Here is a 21,415-nt window from a genome sequence, read left to right as displayed (position 1 = left end):
GAATCAAAGTATGTGGTTTATTTGTCGATACATTGGAGACTCGTAAAGACGCCCCCCTTATTCATAAACGTCTACTAAAGTTAACAAGCCGCTAATAATCGTTTGTCCCTTTCCATCATACCAATACGTCGGAAAGGGACAAACGATTATTAGCGGCTTGTCAACTTTAGTAGACGTTTATGATTAAGGGGGGTAGGAAATATTTAATTTTAATACATGCACTAGCAGTATTGTCCAACACAAAAAGTAGCACTAATTATAACGAGCCTGAGCCTGCAAACATGCAAGTTTCATCTAAATATTGAATTTATGGTGCGATGTTTTTAATTTCTACCAGTTTTTACGAAATAATTATTTTCAATTAAAATTACATATTACTTTGAATGTTATAAAACGGTTATTGGGAATAACATTTGTTGTCTACGGAAGGCCTGTCGTTTAGCTTAGCATCTTTTAATTTCAGTGTTTTCTTGACCTCTCACGGCACGTCAAAAGATTCGTCTAGATCAGAGAATGCCACTTGCTTATCGCTCGTACTGTCGCTACAGTTATTCCTCAAAGAGGCGCACGCCAGTGCCAGAACTGTACGCACCACCCCTCCTTCGAGAATTGCCACACTCCACAGTTTTAAAACCTATGCTTAATGAAAACAGTTCGTTTTCCCATTTCTGATCTCAATAACTTTATTGTTCCAGAAATTCCTGGCCAAGTCCGGTGGCAAGGATGCCGGCGACATCACGCTCTCTGAGTTCATACACTACGTGCGCGAGCACGAGAAGAACCTGCGCCTGCAGTTCACCCATCTCGACAAGAACCAAGATGGTGCGTATCCTGCCCTCTTAACATTGAACTAGTAATTACTTGCCAAGTCCGGTTAGGATGCCGACAACATCACACTGCAGTTCTCCCATCTCGACAAGAAAGAAAGAAAGATGTTGTGTATCACGTATGTTAGTGCATAGCGCGGGTTTCTTAACTTAGTCGACGACAAAGATATTTTACACTTTTGTAACTCACTGTTTTGTAATAAGGCGAAAAAAGTAAACATCTCTTTGACGTCGACTGCACTTCACGGAAACGGCACTTCAGAAGTTCACGGCCAAGTACGGTAAAGATGCCGGCAACATCACGCTCACCGAGTTCATACACTACCTACACTATAGCTTTCGCATCTCGACAAGAACAAAGATGGAGTAGCATATTAACGACTTCCAGTTTCCAAAATGTCGAAGCTTGTGGTCACGGGCTTTCGTTCAAATTGTGGCGCCAATCGGGCTAGGAGCCCGTGGCATTTTGCCCGCTTGCCACCTTAAGTATAGTTACGCCATTAAAATTATGTTCTGTAGCATTCCAAGAAATTGTCTACCATTGCCCCGTTTAAATGTGAATTTTCCGAAGATTTATATGTATATGAGTTTTATTTTTTGTCACGAGGGATTTGAAAGATGCTCAGTGAAATAATCATTGACTTGAAACATTGAAAAAAATTAGGTTATATAAAAATGCATTTGTACGGGACAGCTCATTGAATGTCCCTTGTTTAGCTTGGCATAACGTTTTAACAGATTTAATCATATACTAATCCCAAGGATTTATCTTGACATCACCTTTACTTTCAAATGGACTTCTCGATGTTGTCAGGCGCATGCATAATGTATTGTTAAACGGGACCAGATCACCATACATAATGTGTGGTGACGTCACGCTCAAACACGAGCAATAACAATCGAATCTTAGTACGTACACTCCATTGGTCTTAGGCACAAAGAGTGCCTACGAATGCCTTGTTTTACGAAAACATAAATCCTTAAAGTTAAATAAAAATAACGCTAGAAGCAATTTTTAATCTTGATGCCACTTTTAGCAGTTTTATAAATTAATTACCCTTTGCCCTCGACTTCGTCCGTGTAAAAATCGTTAATTCTCGCCCCTTGAAGCGAAATCATTAACTAATGATTTTGAAAAATATAGGTACCGTCGCCCACGCTGTTAACTGTACATCGGTGGACCTTGTTCCTTATGTAATAAGGTCCACCGATGTACAAATAGGAGTGTTATTGTTTGTACTTACCTGTTTCAATTTCTAGGTCGCATTTTGAAAAGTTTGCTGTAAGTACATACATCGTCTATCAGTATCTATATAACAAGATCTGTTTTATTTATTTATTTGTGCGTTGGACTATGACCGTAGATATGAATAAAAATTGCTGATGCTTTATCAAAATATCAGTTGTGTTTTAAAATTTATCAAAACAAAACACAATAGACATAACAACAACAACTTGTAATTAATGGAATCTCGCTAATTAGTGTCCCACTAAGGAACAACAGTCAGTTAATGAAGAGTTTATGACTTCGCACTTTTTAAGAAACACGAATAGCCAAATCATTAAACAAAAATACCTATGTATGAAACGTCTGTTAATTTTTTTACAGTTAATTACTTTTTACAATCAGTTTCGAATACACAAAATATATTTATTATTATTACAAAAAATACAGGTGTATTTCATTGTCTATCAAAAATTCAAAATTAACTAAATTCGAATTACTTAATAGTTACGGCAATAATTTAATTTTCTCGCGACCCTTGTATCTTCTAAGCTGGAGGGCGTAGGTTCGACCCTCTCTCATAAGTTTCCCAAAACATACGTACGTAATATCTTTGATATTACCAACTCGGTAGCTTTTCGGTGAAGTAAATATCAAGAAACCTAAATTCTTATTTTTATAGAATGGGGACTAAGGCACGACATCTTTTGAGAGGATTGTGCCCAACATTGGGACTTATAAAGGCTGGCGATAATGCTTCAAAATTAAGATTAGTCTTATCTTTATTTTTACAGGGAAAGTGGACCTGGAGGAGCTCATATCTGCATTCGCCGATCTCGGGATAGCCGTCGGCAGGAACGAGGCCACCAACCTGCTAAAAAGGTGAGACTGCAATGCGATTTCACTGCTATTTAGCAAATTCCGGGCATCTTTCTCTGTCACTCTAATTACGCCCTAATTGGAGTAAAAGAGAAATCTTTCTCTTCAACAGAGGGCCTACTCGCAGTAGGCCCTCTGTTGCGGAATATTTTCAAAAGTTAAAAAAAAATGGAGAATTTCGATTCCCGTAGAAAATATGAGAAGACTGAATTTTTGTCCATGTGGAAATTTCGCAATCTTGGAAAGCTTCCGACGGCATATACAGGGTGATTCAGGAGACGTGAGCAGGACTAACACTGCGCATTTCGTAAATTATAAGCAACTGTTTCGTATCAGTATTAGTTAGCGAGGTTAACGTTAATTTTCTAGTCGTGTTGAAAAAAAAGTTATTAATTTATTTACGACATGCATGGTGATCCTAAAATTAGAATACTAAACTACCGATATTCTGTGTCAAATTGTCACTGTCATCAGTGTCATCACGGTCTGGCCCCAATTTCACCACGGCTACAACTGTCAGTGACATATGTCGAGCGACAATTGTCAAGCGACAGGTGACATATTACAATTTTATAAAATATTTTCTATAGAAATACCTACAAACATGACAGGCATTTTGCTACAATTGTACGTATTACAATTGTAGCAAAATGCCAATTATGTTGTGAAACAAGAATTATTTTTTCTAGTTGACATATTTGTAGAATTGTCGGTGAATCTTGACAGGAAATGAGTTATATGTCGGAATTTCGTGACAATTGTCGTGTTTCTTGTGACAATTGTCATAAACTTAGCAAGAGAAATATCTGTTTTTTTCCGATGTAATAAAGTTTTTTTTAATAATACAATGATGGTGGCAAACAGGAATACGGCCCGCCCGATGGTAAGCGGTAACCGTAGCCCATGGATGCCTGTGACGTCAGCAACAGTGATGTTTTACAATTGTCGCACCTGTCACCGTGGTGAAATTGGGGCCTGGTTAGTTTTGAAAACTCGTATCTCACTCAAGTTTGACAGTTTATTTTCTTCGAAATCAAAATGATGGCATTACGGTTAAAGAGGTTTTATGTTTATTAATTAGGTGTTGTAGGGTGACCATGATTGTAGAGAATTGAATTTGCCCTCACCAAAAAGTTAAAAAAATAGGAAAAAGTGTGGTTGTTTCACCTAAATATCAATTATCAGTTACTGGGTGTGCAGGATTAGTCCTGCTCACGTCTCATGAATCACCCTGTATATGTAATTTAGAGCGACACTATTGTCTTTTGAGAGTCAGAGTCTACCGTCCGACAAGCGGTAGGTAGTAGAAATTAAATGAAAAGGAACTAAAACAGTTTTAAACTGGCTATACCAGATTTATCTTTATGACAATTGTCAACACACAATATTGTTGCATTCTCATGGCAAACAGCCAACGTACAGGGCTTATGCGGCAGAATGATATAGATAAATGTATGGCTGTTTCAATCTGTGAAAGGTGTATAATTAGTGCTGGTAGGAATTTGAAGAACTTGACTCGTTTTTACGAATGGCGCTAAAAAAATCGATTCTTTGAAGTCCCTTTTATTGAGTATTTTTAAAGCGCAACCCAAAAGGACTCGAGCCTCCGAAATGGACTCCGTCTACAGTTTTGTAGTTTCGTCTAGAGTCGCTAGTGTGGGGGTGTCTTAGGCCTTGGTCTCCGGCTGACGCCTAGGCTGCGTACAACAGCGTTTATCATAGCTTCTCTAGAACGCGACGACGTTGTTAAGGGGCAACCGAGAATGAGGCCCTTTCTGATCTTACTTATGTCATAACTGCAATGATTCTTTTAATGCATCTCTATTTTCTATGAAGTATTTCTCTGCACAGCGAATTTCTAATACTTATCTCTGTGATGTAGCTCGCACGCATTTGGTCCGATTTCGTTTTCGTTACTTTTGGATGAAATTTGGATGCTTTTAACAGCTCCTCATTGTGGGCGGGATAAATACTAAATCACAAATTGTACCTACCGATAATAATGTAGTGTACTTATGTAATTTTCAGTTCAGATATGTACCTACTATAGTTCGTTTTAGCATTAGAAAAAGACTACGCGATCTTGACGTGTCTTTTAATTGAAAAACGCTTTTTACAAATCAGTAACTTTTACTTATGAAAGCAAAAGAATGTAAATAATCATTTAAGTATGATTCATAATTGTTACATATTTGCCGTGACTTATTTTTCAATGCGTTTTTCAATAAAAACACGTGAATATTGTTTACCTTTTTCCTAATGCTAAAAAAACTATAAAGTACCATACTTCGCAACTCAGTGGAAGTTTGTTTGGAATGGATATTGCGCTTATACTGTTCAAAATAAGTAGTGAACTCTTCTATATACCCCCCTAATTTTATCGAAATTTGACGATAGTATTTGACAACAAAATAAATATCGTCCCATTTATCTTTTATATTACACTTATCGGTTAAAAGAAATCAATATTCTGCATGCTGCTACATAGATATTCCCAAATTTCTCTTTACAGACAATTTAATTTACGTATTGTTTAAATTAGACCGTCCGCACGACAATCTATGCCTGAGAGCTGTATTTAACGAGCGAATGTTTACACCATTTTATGACATATGCTACTTAAAATAAGGAATGCAGTCGCGTGTAAAACTAATCGACTTCAGTTATTATGCCTCTAAGGTACAGAGTTTATGTCTGCATGGTAAATTGCCAAGGCCAATGAAATTGCTAGTTCATACTAAAATAGAATATTCTGTATGCAAAGACCACGCATAAGGGCGTCCCGTTCGCTAGCTGGCGCGGGCGCACGCACGCGGGTGCCTAGGACCTATACTCACCGCAATATAAATTGGCGACTGAGGTCGTAATGCTACAGCCAAATATCAACCTTCATGCATTCCGGCAAGATTCACGATGACGCGCCGCGCACGATAGGCGTGGCGTTCAAAGGGTTAACTGACCATTGGATGACCTTTTTAGGGTTCCGTACCCAAAGGGTAAAACGGGACCCTATTACTAAGACTCCGCTGTCCGTCCGTCCGTCCGTCTGTCACCAGGCTGTATCTCGTGATCTGTGACAAATAGACAGCTGAAATTTTCACAGATGATTTAAGTGGGGCTCCCATACACCAAACGTGATTTTTGACCGAAGTTAAGCAACGTCGGGCGGGGTCAGTACTTGGATGGGTGACCGTTTTTATAGATAATGGTACGGAACCCTTCGTGTGCGAGTCCGACTTGCACTTGGCCAGTTTTTTTTAGTTACTGTGTGGACAGTGGTAGATACATTTTATTCGTACCTACTATTCGTTGTTGCATTACATTGACAACTACCTACAAAATGTTAACAATGTAGGTAATTAAGTGCTGGTGTTTCAGAAAAGATGCGTGGCCTAGTTTTTGGTGGTAAGTCATCATGTAGCCGGCTTCCACTTGTGGTACACACCATTGTACATACCTATCGTTGTCCTTGTCATTGAATACTGGAATCATGCGATAGAAATACATCGGCTTACTTTTTGACAAACTTAAAGTACTTGGAATTGTCTAAACTCAAAAGTAGGCCAAATTCTGTAGGCTAAACCTTTGAGTGTGAATTAATCGGACTCCAAAGGTCGTACGTTAAATGTAGACACTGGAGGCTGCAAATGACAACGTTCCTTACCTCGACAATAATGTATGTACTATTAATAATGCAATCCCACATCATGGCCTCACATCGCCATAAAAGCACAGTCATAGAAAAAAGATAACACGAAAATTACATGCTTCTTGCATAGTATTTAATTTGTTAGAATATGTTAGTGTCTGTAGGCAGTTCCATTACGCCGTACCAGCGTACCACTTAAAATGAAGTTTACAAGATATTTATAATAGTGGATTTGGAATTTGAATATGAGTACATATCTAATTGTTGCTTAAAATCAGCCGCAAATAGCTAAACAATAATAACAAACTGTACCATAATAACGGTTCACCAACTGTCTGAGTTGTGCTAGACCTATGGTATTATTTGTATAGAAGCTACCCCAACTGCTTATGCTGTATTTTTTTTATACAATATGTTAATAAATAGGCTACTTAGATTGGGCAAGCGTATATTTTTATCTGCTTTAAGGTAAGCAATAATTGTTAAAAGATACTGCCACAGCTTTTGTATCTACAAACTGAAGAGAACTACATTCACAGTTTTAAATAAACTTTTAAAAAGTTTATGCTCAACCAATTAAACGAAGAGTGTCTCAAACTTGAGACAAGCTACATTTAAGTACTCCTGACGCGTACCTAAGTACTTACTGCCTTTTGTCTGTTCCACAACCGCCACTCACTTTAATCTTTAATTTTTAATTTTTATTGTATAACATTATTGTAGTCATAATGTGTTCTTTTTATAATTTAGATGTAAAAGATCATGGCCCCGACGGAAGGCCAGCGCTAGCCTAACCAGGCTAGCACCTGCTGAGTCAGGACCATTTCGTGACCGTGTTATTGTGTTACTTGTTATTTTATTTATTTCTTTTTGTCACGAATAAACATTATCTACTCTCTACTACTCTCTACATTTAAGCCATGCTACAGCGACATCATTAGACATATGCCTAGGTAAACCCGTCTGCAAAATTGCATGGCCACTTTATGAGTGAACATTCGTGATGAAAATGCAATTATGCAGCTCGGTTTAGGTACATAATACACATTTGAGGCATATATGAATTCTCGCGATCACCCCACATAGGCGCTCGTATGCTTGCAAAGTATTTAACCTACTGCTACATCGCAAGCCGCACCATGCTACTTTCCACCGTTACTGTAACCGATAAAAGCGCTCTCTCATGCTAAATTAGTAATTACGACGCAAAAGCGTGGTGAATTCGTCATCTTACACTTGAACGCATAGTGTCAGTCTCTTCACTCCTCCCAGTTTGTCCGCAGGATGGACCAGGACGGCAGTCTGAACATCAGCTACGACGAATGGCGGGACTACCTGCTGCTGGCTCCGGCCACCGACATCCACGCCCTGATCCACTTCTGGAGGCATTCTACTGTGAGTACCTTATTATTTGCTCTCGACGGCCACTATTTGGTGGGTACGCAATTCGCATGGTGAGGTATCTAGGTATCGAAGGCGCGCGAGGCATATCTATATTCTATAGGTAGGCAACTTCCTTGCTAGGTGGTTCATTCTGTGCCTAATGCATGGCATGACAGGCATAGCAGACCTCCGAGTCGTTTACCATGCCTCGTTGTTTCGTTTTCGTTAAAAAAATACAGGATGTACTTACTGTAAATAGACAAGAAGGCAGGGTCAGCTATTTTAGAAGGAACCTAGGGGGCTGTCCATAAATTACGTCATCGATTTTTGACGATTTTGGACCCCCCCCCCCCTATAATCATCCAAAAATCATGCTTCAAATGACCCCATTTCCTCCTACTTCATGCTACCGTCATCCGATGTCCAGACCCCCCCCCCCCTAATTTGAAATGACGTAATTTATGAATAGCCCCTAGGTGGTTTCATAATTTCTGCGAGTTAAAAATTCCATGGCGGTTTTTGGCCTCCAATAGAACGCACTGAAGTCTCGACGTCCCTCGTAACGCTATTCATAAAATTCATGTGCGGTCTGGTTTTCTAATGTAACATATTATTATACTAAAACTATCAACAATACAAGTTTTAAACTTGCCATGATAGGCCAAACGTATGGTGCAATCTTTTCGAGCGATCCCTTGGCCTACTCTCGAGTAGATGGCGATACTTTTTGATATTTAACAAATTTAACACATGTCAGTGAAAGAATAAGAATCAAAGTCAAATGGCGTAAATGTACTGACTTCATAATTTACTTTGACAATATTCCTCTGTTTCAAATTCTCTTTGTTTCTACTGATGTATCGCGCTATAACTCAAGCCCGAAATCCATAGTAATTTTATACTTCCATTTTCATCCATGGTTATGGGATGATTCCTGGGATAAAAAGTATCCTATGTCAGAATACGCCGTTAAACGTAAGTTTGGCGAACCTAATATAAGTTTAAAATGTACCATACTTTTCTGAAAAAAAAATAAAAAAAATAAAAAAAAATTGTCTGCCGTATTTGCATTAGCTACTGAAGAACAAACATCTGTACATCCCTAGAATAAACATCTAGATTCAGGTGGGGTAAATATAAGACACGGGTAAAAATAAGCCTTAACTTTTTAACTCTCATAAACTTATTCTACTTAATTCCTATTCCGCTTAAAAAGCAGCCCTATGTGTAGACTTATTTTTAAATGGAATAGGAATGAAATATAATAAGTTTAGGAGTGTAGAAAACTTAGTCTTATATTTACCCCACCTCGACCCTATACATCCACTCAAAATAGTTAATATTACTATAATACAATTTAGTTAACATCGGAACCTGTGTCAATACTGTCAATCAGTTCAACATTGGTTAACTAAGGTTAGCCCTTTATGGTGATCTAACAATGCCATGAGATCATCAGCGTTGATTCGCAGAATTCTGATTGCCCGGCAATCGAAGGTCGTGTGACGTCACTCCTATTCTCAATACTCACTATTAACGGTATTAACTGTTGATGTAAGGACAACTATGTTGTAGTTCACACTTAATATGAGACATCCTAGAACTATATTACTTTATTAATTAATATATAATAGTCAAAAGTTGTTTTTTTCTGTTCTTGAATGTTAAGTATTCTTGAACCTTTTTACAGTCCTCCGTACCAGAACGTTACTAAGCATCCATCCTTCTGTCTGTCTGTCAGCGGGCTGTAAACTCACTGTAACGGTTGAATTCGTTTATACCACGTCTTCGGGAAGCGCTTATAGCGACATCTATTGCAAGAAATATAAAACGTCCTAAACGGCAGCCACGTCTGAAATTTTATCATCGCCAGTAACGATGCGCTGACAGATACTACATTTGATTTATATTATTTTCATAGCATATTCATTACAACCATGTTATTAAAAGGTATTTATTACATACATAGTTAAGTCATGGACCAATCCTGTTAGGGCATAGCATAATAAGTTCTAAACATAAACAACAATTGTGTAACATAGTGATAGAAGCATTTTAATTAATCATCTACATCTCTGATAGAAATACTACAGCATTTTTATAGTTTTAGTTATTTATAAGGGTATAACGCAGACAATCAAGTAATATTTAACACAATTTGTCGTCAAAATAGCTACAGATGTAGTGCATAATTGTTTGCCATCGTATTTTCTCGGAAACGTTCGTATTTGTCATGCCACTTCAGTCAACCTCAGTGCTCAGTACTTTTGAAATAGCAAGACGTTCGTACGTTTCCGTGAAAATACGATGGAAAATAAGTGTGCACTACAAATAGGACGAATAGGACGTCTTCAGTGCGTCAGTCGTTAACGTAGCGCCTGGTTATTAAGTCACGGCAATGCTTATGTTTAGCTATTTGCCATGACAGATTGTCGGTATTAGGCGGCTAACTAAATTACTTTTATGTTTTTGTAATAATGACAAATACCACGCTTTTACGATTTGTATTAAATAAATACTTTACACACGCTAGACGAAATACAATTTATTCTTCTGTAATTTACTTTTGTCATTCAATCTGTACGATCCCACGATGTTTAAATTTCGTAAACCTTAACATTATTGCAAACCGATGGTGTGCTGTTTAAAGATTCTTTTTGCAGTACCTATTTATAGTCTGGCCAACCATTACCAAGAGGGACTTACCTTATCTACTCCTCGAATAATTCCTGCCTACTAAAATAACTGTGTCACCGTAGCTGATACCATGGCGACGCTGGAGTGGAATAATTCCTGCTCCTTCCCCTCAGTATCTATCCTCCTCAAAGTACCCAATGTCCATAAGCGTTTGGTATGCCCAAAATGTCATCAAGTCTGTTATGATGCAATTTAGTCACATTTTATTAAGACCGAATTACTTTCGCAAATTATGCATTATTATCTTTATCTATTTCCGCTTCGGACTCGACAGCGTCCTTGTGTTTTGACACCGGATTACCTACCATCTGTAACTGTTACGGCGAAGGCGGAAGTCTCGACGATATGTTATCAACTTATCAGTTATTGTATTTGCGGACATGAACGTGCGAATTATTACTTGTTTCGAATATTTCATTTCCTTGTTTTGGTGGTATTTCTGATAGTGTCCACGTATTTATAGCATGTATATATAGCATTTTATTACCGAGAATGGTCTCCGTTTTGAGATTGGGCAAAAATGCTTTCGAATGTCCGGCTGTCGGCCTGTTCTCCTCTACAGGCCTGGTAGCACGGTCGCATTTTTATCGCTTGTCACCATGCCTGTCACGTTCTAACGAGCATGTAAGTGCGAAAGTGACGGGCATAGTGATAGAAGATAAAAATGGAACCATGCTGCGCCCGCAGGTCGCATTTTTCAACAGATTCTCGTGAAATTAGATGAGCACGTTCGATAATTATTTTTCACGCCACTGTTCGGAAATGTGGCAATAGATGGTCTAAAACCAAGCTGGAAAGTAGGCAATAGCTGTAGCACCTGAACCACCACTACCACAATGCTCCATTGTTATCATCATCTGTCATTGGTGACGGTTCGCTACAGCAATGAGTATCATTTAAAACATAAAAATCAATAAAAGGTCTTTATTGGCGCAACTTTTTCCTTCAAAAATAAAATTAGGTTATTTATAGGACCAATTTCTTGTTTAAAAAAAAAGAAATATCAAAACCATTCAGTTCATTTTTTTTAACAATTATCCATTCAGTGCATCATGCTTAAGGCGTTTTTTTACTTTTGTAGCTGTTTGTGGTTTTTTTTTTTAGCAAAAACGCTTCTAAGTTTAGAGTCGTTTTGAAGCAAATAACAGAAAAAGACCTCTTAAAAGTGATAAAAAAAAGTAAAGAAGGCGGGATCTGAAAACACTTACTGAATTGGATAGTGTAAATTGTGTTTGACTAAAAAATACAAGAAACACGTATCTACGCTCGCTATAAAAATGAGTTCTTCTAGTGAAGAAAATGATATTCTTACGCTGACGCCTACCGAAATTCAAGAGACAGCACAGGCAGTGGCTAGTAATTTGCTACCAGAGAAATCGCGGGCTAGTACTTATAGTTATGCAAATTTTTCTTATTTCCTCGCAGTAGTCGTGAAAAGCACTATGTAATGCCTCGGCCGGAAACGCTAAAGATGGACTCGTATTATTTGAGGGCCTCCACTAACGTGTCGGCCCTCAAACGCACTCGTCCATCTTTTAGCGGTTTTCCGTCCTCTCCTACAATGTACTATAGATTTTTTTGCCTTTCAATTTCGGAAAATTTTCAAAATGTCGGAGCCATGGGGGTTCTCGGGGTCTACTTAAGTTCCCAGCAGAGCCACTAGTTTATTAGAATGTTAATTGGGTAAAAATCCTCGAATGTTTCAGCTATGGTTAGATGGCATGACAAAGATAGTGCTTTTCACTCGGTAAGTAGTTTTACCAGTACGAAAATCCTAGTCAAGTCAAGACTATAGTTTTTAAGTTAAAAATCATACACATTGGTTCTGATTATCACTTTTCCATGTTGTTTACATAGATACACAACAAAATAAATACCGTATTGTTTTGATACTACGCTGTAACGGCGCGTAAACATATTTGTTCGCCAGCCTTCCACAACATTGCGCAATTGAAGCGTCCACTTCAGGCAAATTGCTTTGCAAAGTGCTTGTTCGGTCAATACTGCCATCGTGCCATCCCCTGTGGCGTTGTAAAATGGCTATAGGTACAAATAGAAACTAGATAGATGTATCGTCCGACGAACGGCAATCAGCGATAAGTGAGTATTTTCTTCACGGGCGAGTTATTATCTCTTAGAAAGTATTACTCGTACGTTTCTTGGATCCTTAGTCAGGTTGCGCGGGAACTTGGCGGGTATCAGGGTTTTTAGAAACCGCAACTAACCACAGGAAGCTACTTAAAAGTTTGGAGTTGGTCAAAGCAGAGGGAAACTTATACTGTAGCCACAGCATATTGTAACGAGTTAAGGGGCTAGTAGTTGCCCACGAATCCCACGAAAGGTGTAATGGGCGGTTGAATAGTGGGTATTACTGCAATGTTCTGCCGCCAGAGTGAAGCACTACCGCCTTCGAGCAACACTGTCGGAAGCCGGTGTTGCTCGAAGACTACCGCCTATCGTAAACCATAGAGTAACTTATACCTACTGTGCCTTAAACTGATTTTTGACTAGTTTTCACAGACAGTAAAATACCTATGACATTAATGCATCAAGGCGGTTTGTTTACAATCGCTCGTTGTAGAAAATTTTGTGTAGATTATTAACTTTTAACAAGATTTTTTGATATTGGCCACTGTTTACGAGCTATTTACAAAAACTAAAAAGGGACCTTATAAGAGTTATAAGTGATTATAATTAACTTTCCCGCGTCTCTATCTCTTTAAATATTGTTCCTAGCGAAAAATTGTACGGTATCTTTCTTGAAGGCAATTTTATGCAGATTACTTATGTAGTAGAACATTTTTTGCTATGCGCCACCGTTTAAGAGATATTTAGGAAAAACTAAAAAAAGGACCTTTAATATTAAATATCTCACTTGCAGTCAAGAATTCGATTAAGCAACCGGCAAAATCGGATTCAGCGGAGTCTTAATTAGGTTTTAAAAACCCGGTTGCCAAAAAGTAATATGATTTGCCAGTCGAAATCGATTTTTACAAAAATATGACCAGTCTATAATGCGCAGGAGGTTTTTAACATAGTTATTCACATGGCAACCCTAGAGCCAACGACATTGTGACATGGTCAAAGTGCGGCGTGATTCATCAAGTAGTCCAATTGCGTTGACGGGCAGTATCAGTGTGACTGATCGGTAGTATATTGTATGATTGAATGATGGGTGTGTCTGCGCGTAGTACCTAAGTGAAAATGGCGGTTGTACGCTATAACGTATGCGAAGTGAAATTTGGACAAAATTTGTATATATAAAATATAAAACCACAAAAATCTAAATAAAAAATATGTGTTGTCAATTTAAAGTCAATATATCTGTCAATCAGTTTGGCAAGTCTAATAAAGATTGGGTGTTTAATTTTGTAATTATGGTAAATCAACAAGAACGCCGTCGTCAAACAGTATGTAATTTCTATAGTAGCCATCCCCTATGGCCGAAATCAAAGGCACATTTTGTGCAAATGGGTGAGAGTCGAAGCACTATTTATAATATGCTGGCGTCCTTTGCCTTGAAGAAAACCACTGCTAGAAAGCCTGGTTCTGGAAACTATTCCAGCTTGAGCAAGGTTTCTGAGAGAGCTCGATTAAAGAAAATTACGGCCGGCCGTGTCGCAAAATTTTATAGAGAGCTCGGAAGAAAATTTAAAACTGACGGCAAAACTGTTAAAAAATATCTTAAAGACATGGGTCGATAAGCGATGTAGAAAAGTTAAGCCCACTGTCTCTGAAAACCAAGAAATCACTCAGAAAGTACGGCTGCGTAAATTAGTCAAAGAAATATTTTAGGCTAAAAACAATGTCACTTGCGTTATGGATGACGAGTCATATTTCACGTTAGATGGAAACGAGTGGCAAGGCAAATACTATTTTGAGAACACCAATGGTCCAACCGATGAGAACGTCAAATATGTTGAGCATACAAAATTTCCTAAAAAAGTTTTGCTATGGCTTGCCATCAGTCGACGCGGAATGTCTAAGCCTGTATTCTTTGAGTCAGGTTTAGCTGTGAACGCCGACCGCTACATAGAGCGTTGTTTGCCATTAGTGCGTGATTTCATAAATACGAGTTATAGAGGAGAAAATGTAGTGTTTTGGCCAGACTTAGCCTCAAGCCATTATTCCAGAAAAACCCTTAGCAAAATGGCGGAGTTAAACATCCCATACGTACCGAAGACATCAAATCCACCTAATGTTCCGCAACTTCGCCCTATAGAAGATTTTTGGGCAAATCTAAAGAGGCGAGTATATTGCAATAATTTTCGTCCCAAAAATGTACAGAGTTTGATTCGAAAAATAAAATCGGAGCTGAATAAAATGCCGACATCTGTGTTTTCGACAGCGATGGACAAAGTACCACAGAACTGCCGTAAAGCATCTCGCATGGGAGTAAACTATATTTTACATTAAGCCTTGATATATACATTATTATAAGAACATAATTATTTTAAAAAATAATGGTGTTTTTTTATTTAAAACAATATTGAACTTTGTCCAAATTTCACTCCGCATACGTTAGTTCGTTATTTTATCATTAGAAAAAAGGTGAATCTTGATGTGACTTTTAATTGAAAACCACGTTTTAAAAATAAGTCACGGCAAATATGTAACAATTATGAATCTAATACGATCTTTTATATTCTTAAAAAGCGCTTCTGAGCACTGATTTTTAAAAAGCGCTTTTCAATTAAAAGACGTCATGATCGCTTACCTTCTTTCTAATTAAAAAAAAAAAAGAACTATAAATAACCCATTAAGGCGACGGTAGCGGTGGGTAAAATTTCAGATTCTGTCAATTTACCCCATTTCACACACAAGCGCACTTCACGCACACTACCTCACTTTACTGGGACAGGTCAGTGACCCATCATGTTTTTTTAAGATTGGACTTTTAGTTTAGTATTGACCACTAGCCTCCTTTGAGGGTAAAAGCGTTCCATTGAAAGATGAAAGAGAAACAATGCATTTAGTCTTGCTTTCCTTGTCTGTTCATGTCACACGTGACGTATCTATTTAATTCATTTGATTGTTGACTGTTTTACTACCTAATATTGCTTTGTCGAGATACGCGTTTTGTACAATTAAAGCGAATAAAACAAGATGTCATTAAGTCAGATGTAAAATGTTATTTACTACTCTATACGGTTTTTCATAAGGTGCAAAATCCATTCAATAGGAATTTAAATAAATAAAGTTTCGGCAGGGTGGCAATTTCATTTTGGCGGATAAAGCGAAACAGAATAGTTATATCGAACCTGCTTACAAATTTTCACGAGAATCAGTTGAGAAATGTGATCTGCAAAGGAGAACATACAAAAGCATTTTTGCCCAAGCTGAAACGGAGACCTTTGCTAACGCTCGGCCAATGATGGTTTAGGTACACCTATAAAAAATGGTTGTCCCTGCTGTAATTTTAATATCTTTATATTTCAAACGGTATAGTTTTACCTTTAAAAATAATCGGTATCGCTAAACAATAGCGGTACCTTACTACTTATACGTCGGTTAGTTTACTAACTTGATTGTTAGTAAACTAACCTGGAAAATAATCTCAAAATCACCGAAACATTTATGTACAGTCACCTGCAATAATATGTTACGTCATTAGCGCCAACTTTGCCTCCAGGGAAACTTTGCCCAAAACGACAATTTTAAACAAATTCGTTAATGTAGAAAAAATTATAATAGTTATGGCCACCCTGCTATTTTTAGTAGAAAATAGGTTAGGTATCCTCGGGTTCTTTGGGCACTTGGCCCGGCGGGAACCCGACAGTCTAGAGAAGTTGATGATCGGTGGCCAGGTTGAGGGCAGAAGAGGCAGAGGCAGAATACCCACACGCTGGTTTGATGCCATTGAGGCAGTCACACGCGTCAAGTTCCAGGGCTCTATGCGGAAGGCAGAAGATCGGCCAGGTTGGAGAGCAATCCAAGAAAACGCAACTTATGGCGGTCACGACCCTTAGTCATGAGGTTACGACGAAGAAGAAGAGAGAAGAAGGTTAGGTATATTTCTGACAAAACTATATAACAAACTTGTGCATAACTTGACTTGGGAATTTTGAGTTTGAGCGAGTTGTCTAATATAGGGTATATTTCGGCGGGCAAAAAATTGATAAATAATGAATGCAAGTAGAAAAAATTAAGAACCCTTTGACAAATGTTTCCGGGTTTGAGTTATAACACATGAAGCATAGATTATGTCTATTGAGATTTGAACTAAAAAGGCCTAAATACACAAAAGTTTTAGCGGTGGGCAAAGTAATCCGGTAATTTGGCATCCATACCAACATTGCACACCACCAAAAACGGATTAGGGTTGTCACTTTCATCTAATTTACCCAACTTCGCAAGTAAAAGAAGGTTATGTTTGTACACTAAAATAAGTTTATAAATATATACTGTATTTATTTGTCTTATTATCCTTTATTTAGATGTTTTAACCCGTTAACGAATGAAAAACACAACAAAAATCATATTTTTGGCCATTAAACTATTGTAACAGATTTTCTCAAAAGTGACAACCCTAGCCTTTGTAAAATGCTTAGGCGAGCCTTATTTGGAAATGGGCAAAAACGGGTAGGCAACATTGTCCAGCAAATTTATTTTAAAGTTTTTACACTTATCGCTTAAGTTATTAACAGGGAATGGTAGGATTGCCCAAAACCTTTAAGTGATCCTTAGACATCATCATCATACGAGCTGTATTTGAATACCAAATTGACGTGGGCAATGTTGGCGAATACCCCGGATATCTTTGCCCGCCCTCTAAAACGCAAAAAAATGGGTAAAAACACGATAAAAAATATTTTTTTTTCAAATAAACTGATGCGTTTGATGACAATGGACGTGCTGAGCAAAAAAAGTCATATGATGTGATGTTTTTTGAGAAATTCGTTTTAAAAAAAAAAGCGGGCAAAGTTGGTGATAATGACGGTACCTACTCTTCGAAGGCCGCAAAAATATGTGACATGGTCTTATGGTTCTACAAATAAGATCGTGTCAGATATTTTTGCGGCCTTCGTTGTGTAACATCAATTGCAGGCGACTGTACATTTGGAATAATTATTTTATTTAGTTTCAACGAAAGTTTCAAGTTTAGTACGAAAATACTTCAGATATGCAATATGCACAAAATGTAGACCTAATCGAAATAAAACATTGCTTTTTATAGGTAATTTATAAAACATTCGATACATAGGTATACATAACAATAACTAGAGCGCTATTGGCCTGTAAGCTTCATCTCGGTCTCCAAAGCCGCAAAAACTCGCTAGTACTTAGTGCTGGTCTAGCCGTTATTTTTTCCTGAAGATTTTCAGAGAACAGCACGTACACGCATTATACATATAGACGGAACGAACGGCATTATCATAATCATTTATTCGTCGCAATCCATGGTATTACAAATCTAGGTACAAGACTTTCAGGTATTACTTATACGAATTACATAACTCTTCCTGTTAATAGGCAATATTTAAAGATAAAAGTTCTATAATATAATACAAGATTACAATTGTCATCAAAATTCATTGACGTACAGAAGTCAAATACGTTTTTAAACTGACGCAAAATGATACCAGCATAATAAAAATTGATCCCAATCAGTAAAGATGAGTCTTTAAACTTTTTTCATTTTAAGCGAGTTTTGAAGGAACATAATACTTAAATTCGACTGTAATCGTATTGTTTTAAGATAGTTTACTGCGGTTTTCAACCATTATAACAGCAAATCAAATTTAAATGAGACGCGAGCTGATATTTATGTACCCTATTTTTTGAAATACAATTTATCTACTGGTATACTTTCTCGTGTGCGTATATGATTTAATGTCAATATAATTGTCAAAAGCAAGAAAATCAAGCTGTCATTTTCATTTGAAGAAGTACATGTGTGCTCCGGTGTAGCCCCAACGGGCATCTGACTTGAAGAAGAATTTTGAGTGATGTCGTCAATGTATGGAAATTGTTCGAAAGTTTACATTTGAGATTGAATTTCTGTGTTGTCTTTGTGAGTAAAAATATAAATCGATAATAAATTGGTAGCTGAATTATCTAGCTTTCAGAATCATACAATAATTCAATTACTGTCAAAGACAAAATTGTTTTGCTTCTGTCTCAAACGGAACTCCATATTTTGATTTTTTGATACTTTTAGTGTCGATTTGTAGAGAATAACAGCAAATTAAAAATATAATGGCATAAAGACTCGGTACACGGTTTCTTCGTGAACAAATTTACGTGTAATTTAATGCAATTATTAAACATTTATTGAACAAATTATGGTTACAAAGTGAGGTCTAAATCGAAAACGTCATATACCGGCCCCTTAAGGGACCAGATTATAAGAAATCCTCATGTTTATGTCAATACTTCTAGACTTATGTATATGTTTTCTTAGACTGTTTTTAGTTAGCAATCGTAATGCCCGTTTGTTTGTCGTAGTATTGTACTGCTAATCTTGCTAAATACAGTAGATACCTACATCATATCCTAGAATAGGTTGTGTTACTCTAGTGTTCAAATATAGAACTAGTTGACACTTCCTTCCTAAACATATTATCTTTAACTGTTAATGAATATACAGTAGTAATACAGGCACATAACATAATATATTTATTAAATATAACATAATATTTTTAGTAAATATATTATGTTTTGTGCCATTATTTATATAACTTCGTGTTGTTATTTAAAGTTTCATATAGCGATAGCGTCTGGCCGTACCGTACATATACCTATATCATTTTTATCCAAAGCTCTTCAAATAAATTTCAGACATAAAGTTAGGTATTATGAACCGATAGTAAGGTATTATGAACCGATAATGTACCGAAGACCTTTTCGTAGTAATTATTACAAACACTAATTTCAAAGGTGACATAAAGACAAACGAATTGTATCACTTGCTGCCTATCCACTGCCAATAGCTACAACCAATAGCAATAAAAACGTATGACGTGGTACCAGAGGGCCTATGGCGTTCGACGTGTTGGCTCCCTGTCACACTTATGTACGAATTTACAAGTGCGACAGAGAGGCAACACGTCGAACATGATCGCGGTAGGCCCTCTGATTTCGTTCCTCTTAAGTCTCTTAAGTATAGTAATATAAACGTACGTTCTATTTAACTATTAGGATTACCAACCCGATGAGCTGCTAACGATGCCTCCATCACTTCACCGAATAATCAATCCAAGTACCCAAATCGACACACCCAAATCTCTTGAACCAATTGTACTGCTCTAACTAATAAATGTTCTAACAGCCTTGAGTTACAATGTTACATAGGCTCTTTTAATTCTAATACGCATCGAATTGCGCAGGACACCTTCTAGACAATCTAGACATTGAGGTCAACGGTCGGCGCTTATTTGTGCCCTGGATTTGAGAAAGATGAGGGAAATTGCATAATTTCCTTTAAACTAGGCCGAATGATAAAACATTGTGGGAAATTTCTGTCACTAGCAGAGTCTGTGCGGAATGAGAAGATTCGTTAAATGTTATGGACTCCCATATTCCACAACTCTTCTCTTTCCGCACAGACTATTACGATATTGTTTAAATCTTTCGGGTTCCTCATCCTCACAAATTGATCAACGTTAAACATGGAGGAGGAAGCAGTCACATAGAGTACCTACTGTCAAACTTATCAAGTTCATACAAGTAAAATGTTATTGAATTTTGATGATGATGACTTTGACAGATTGTTTGGTCCAACCCGTGGTCTTTAGTCAGATTTAACTCGTCACCGTTGTGGATTTTTGTGTACTAATGTTTTGTAGAATAGGCAGGGCGGATTTAAATGGCGTTTCGGGTTATCCGTTGAAGTAACTGAGTAACCAAATACATATTTCCTTATTTCACAGACCCTTGCCCGCAGGGCAGAGGCAGCATACGCTCGGTGCATATTTAAAATGAAAGTAAATTTATAAATTTGAAAAAAGAAAATGAAAGTGAGGCTCAAAAACGCCTGGAGAACATTAGAGTGTGTACCGACAAGCCCCTTGAGTATTGCGTCGCAAGGATGACGCCGTCGACGCAAATTACAAGGGGCCAGACCACTTGACGCGCCTAAAATCATGATAATAAAAACCAAAAAATACATCTCAAGTGGCGGCAATAGGGTTAAAAATTGATCACATGTTCAGTTGACCTAATTCACCAATAGTCAAGTCTATTATAATCTTCTCCCTCGCCAGGTATCGCCAGGAGAGTTGACGAAAATTATTACACACACAGCTACACAGATACTAGTAAATCGCAAAAACAATATTGAATGAATGAATGTGATTTCAGCGCACGATATTAAGGCAAACAAAAACTTTTTAGACCATCTTGCAGTTGGCGGTTCAACTTGCTATCGGTACGAAAAAAGAACACTCATTTCAAAATATCGCCGTCATTATTACATGACTTTTTATTGATTTTTTGGTTGTGTGCGTGACTTCAACTCGAGTGCCTACCTAATCACTTGACCTTAAAATCTGTAACGACTGTTAGAACAGGAGATCACCCTTGGTTTGCCTGAATCTTGAACCGTTTACCAGTCTTCGGCCATCCATCACTTTAAGCGTCCACGTCGGTCAAAGGTCGGAGCAACGTGCAGTTCACAAAGATAGTTTAAACCGTTCATTCAGGAGTTCATACTGCAATTTAAAACTACAGGGCTAAGTTGAGATGAGATTGTTTCAAATTACAGTTACAGTGGCCTTTGAACCCTCGCTCAGGGTTATATTCTTTATTTTTATA

General features: G+C 37.5%; 1 protein-coding gene across 1 annotated transcript in view; it reads left to right on the top strand.

The window, feature by feature from the left end:
• LOC134804080 (calcium-binding mitochondrial carrier protein SCaMC-2) overlaps positions 1-21,415 on the top strand; it is a 66,069-nt gene that overhangs the window by 5,777 nt on the left and 38,877 nt on the right. The window contains exons 2-4 of the mRNA XM_063776988.1: positions 696-822; positions 2,847-2,934; positions 7,864-7,975. Coding sequence (XP_063633058.1) covers positions 696-822; positions 2,847-2,934; positions 7,864-7,975 — 327 coding nt within the window. The remainder of the gene's footprint in view (positions 1-695; positions 823-2,846; positions 2,935-7,863; positions 7,976-21,415) is intronic.

The sequence above is a fragment of the Cydia splendana genome, chromosome Z (genome assembly GCF_910591565.1).
Source record: "Cydia splendana chromosome Z, ilCydSple1.2, whole genome shotgun sequence".
Taxonomy (NCBI): Eukaryota; Metazoa; Arthropoda; class Insecta; order Lepidoptera; family Tortricidae; genus Cydia; species Cydia splendana.
This window is presented reverse-complemented; position numbering and strand designations above follow the sequence as displayed.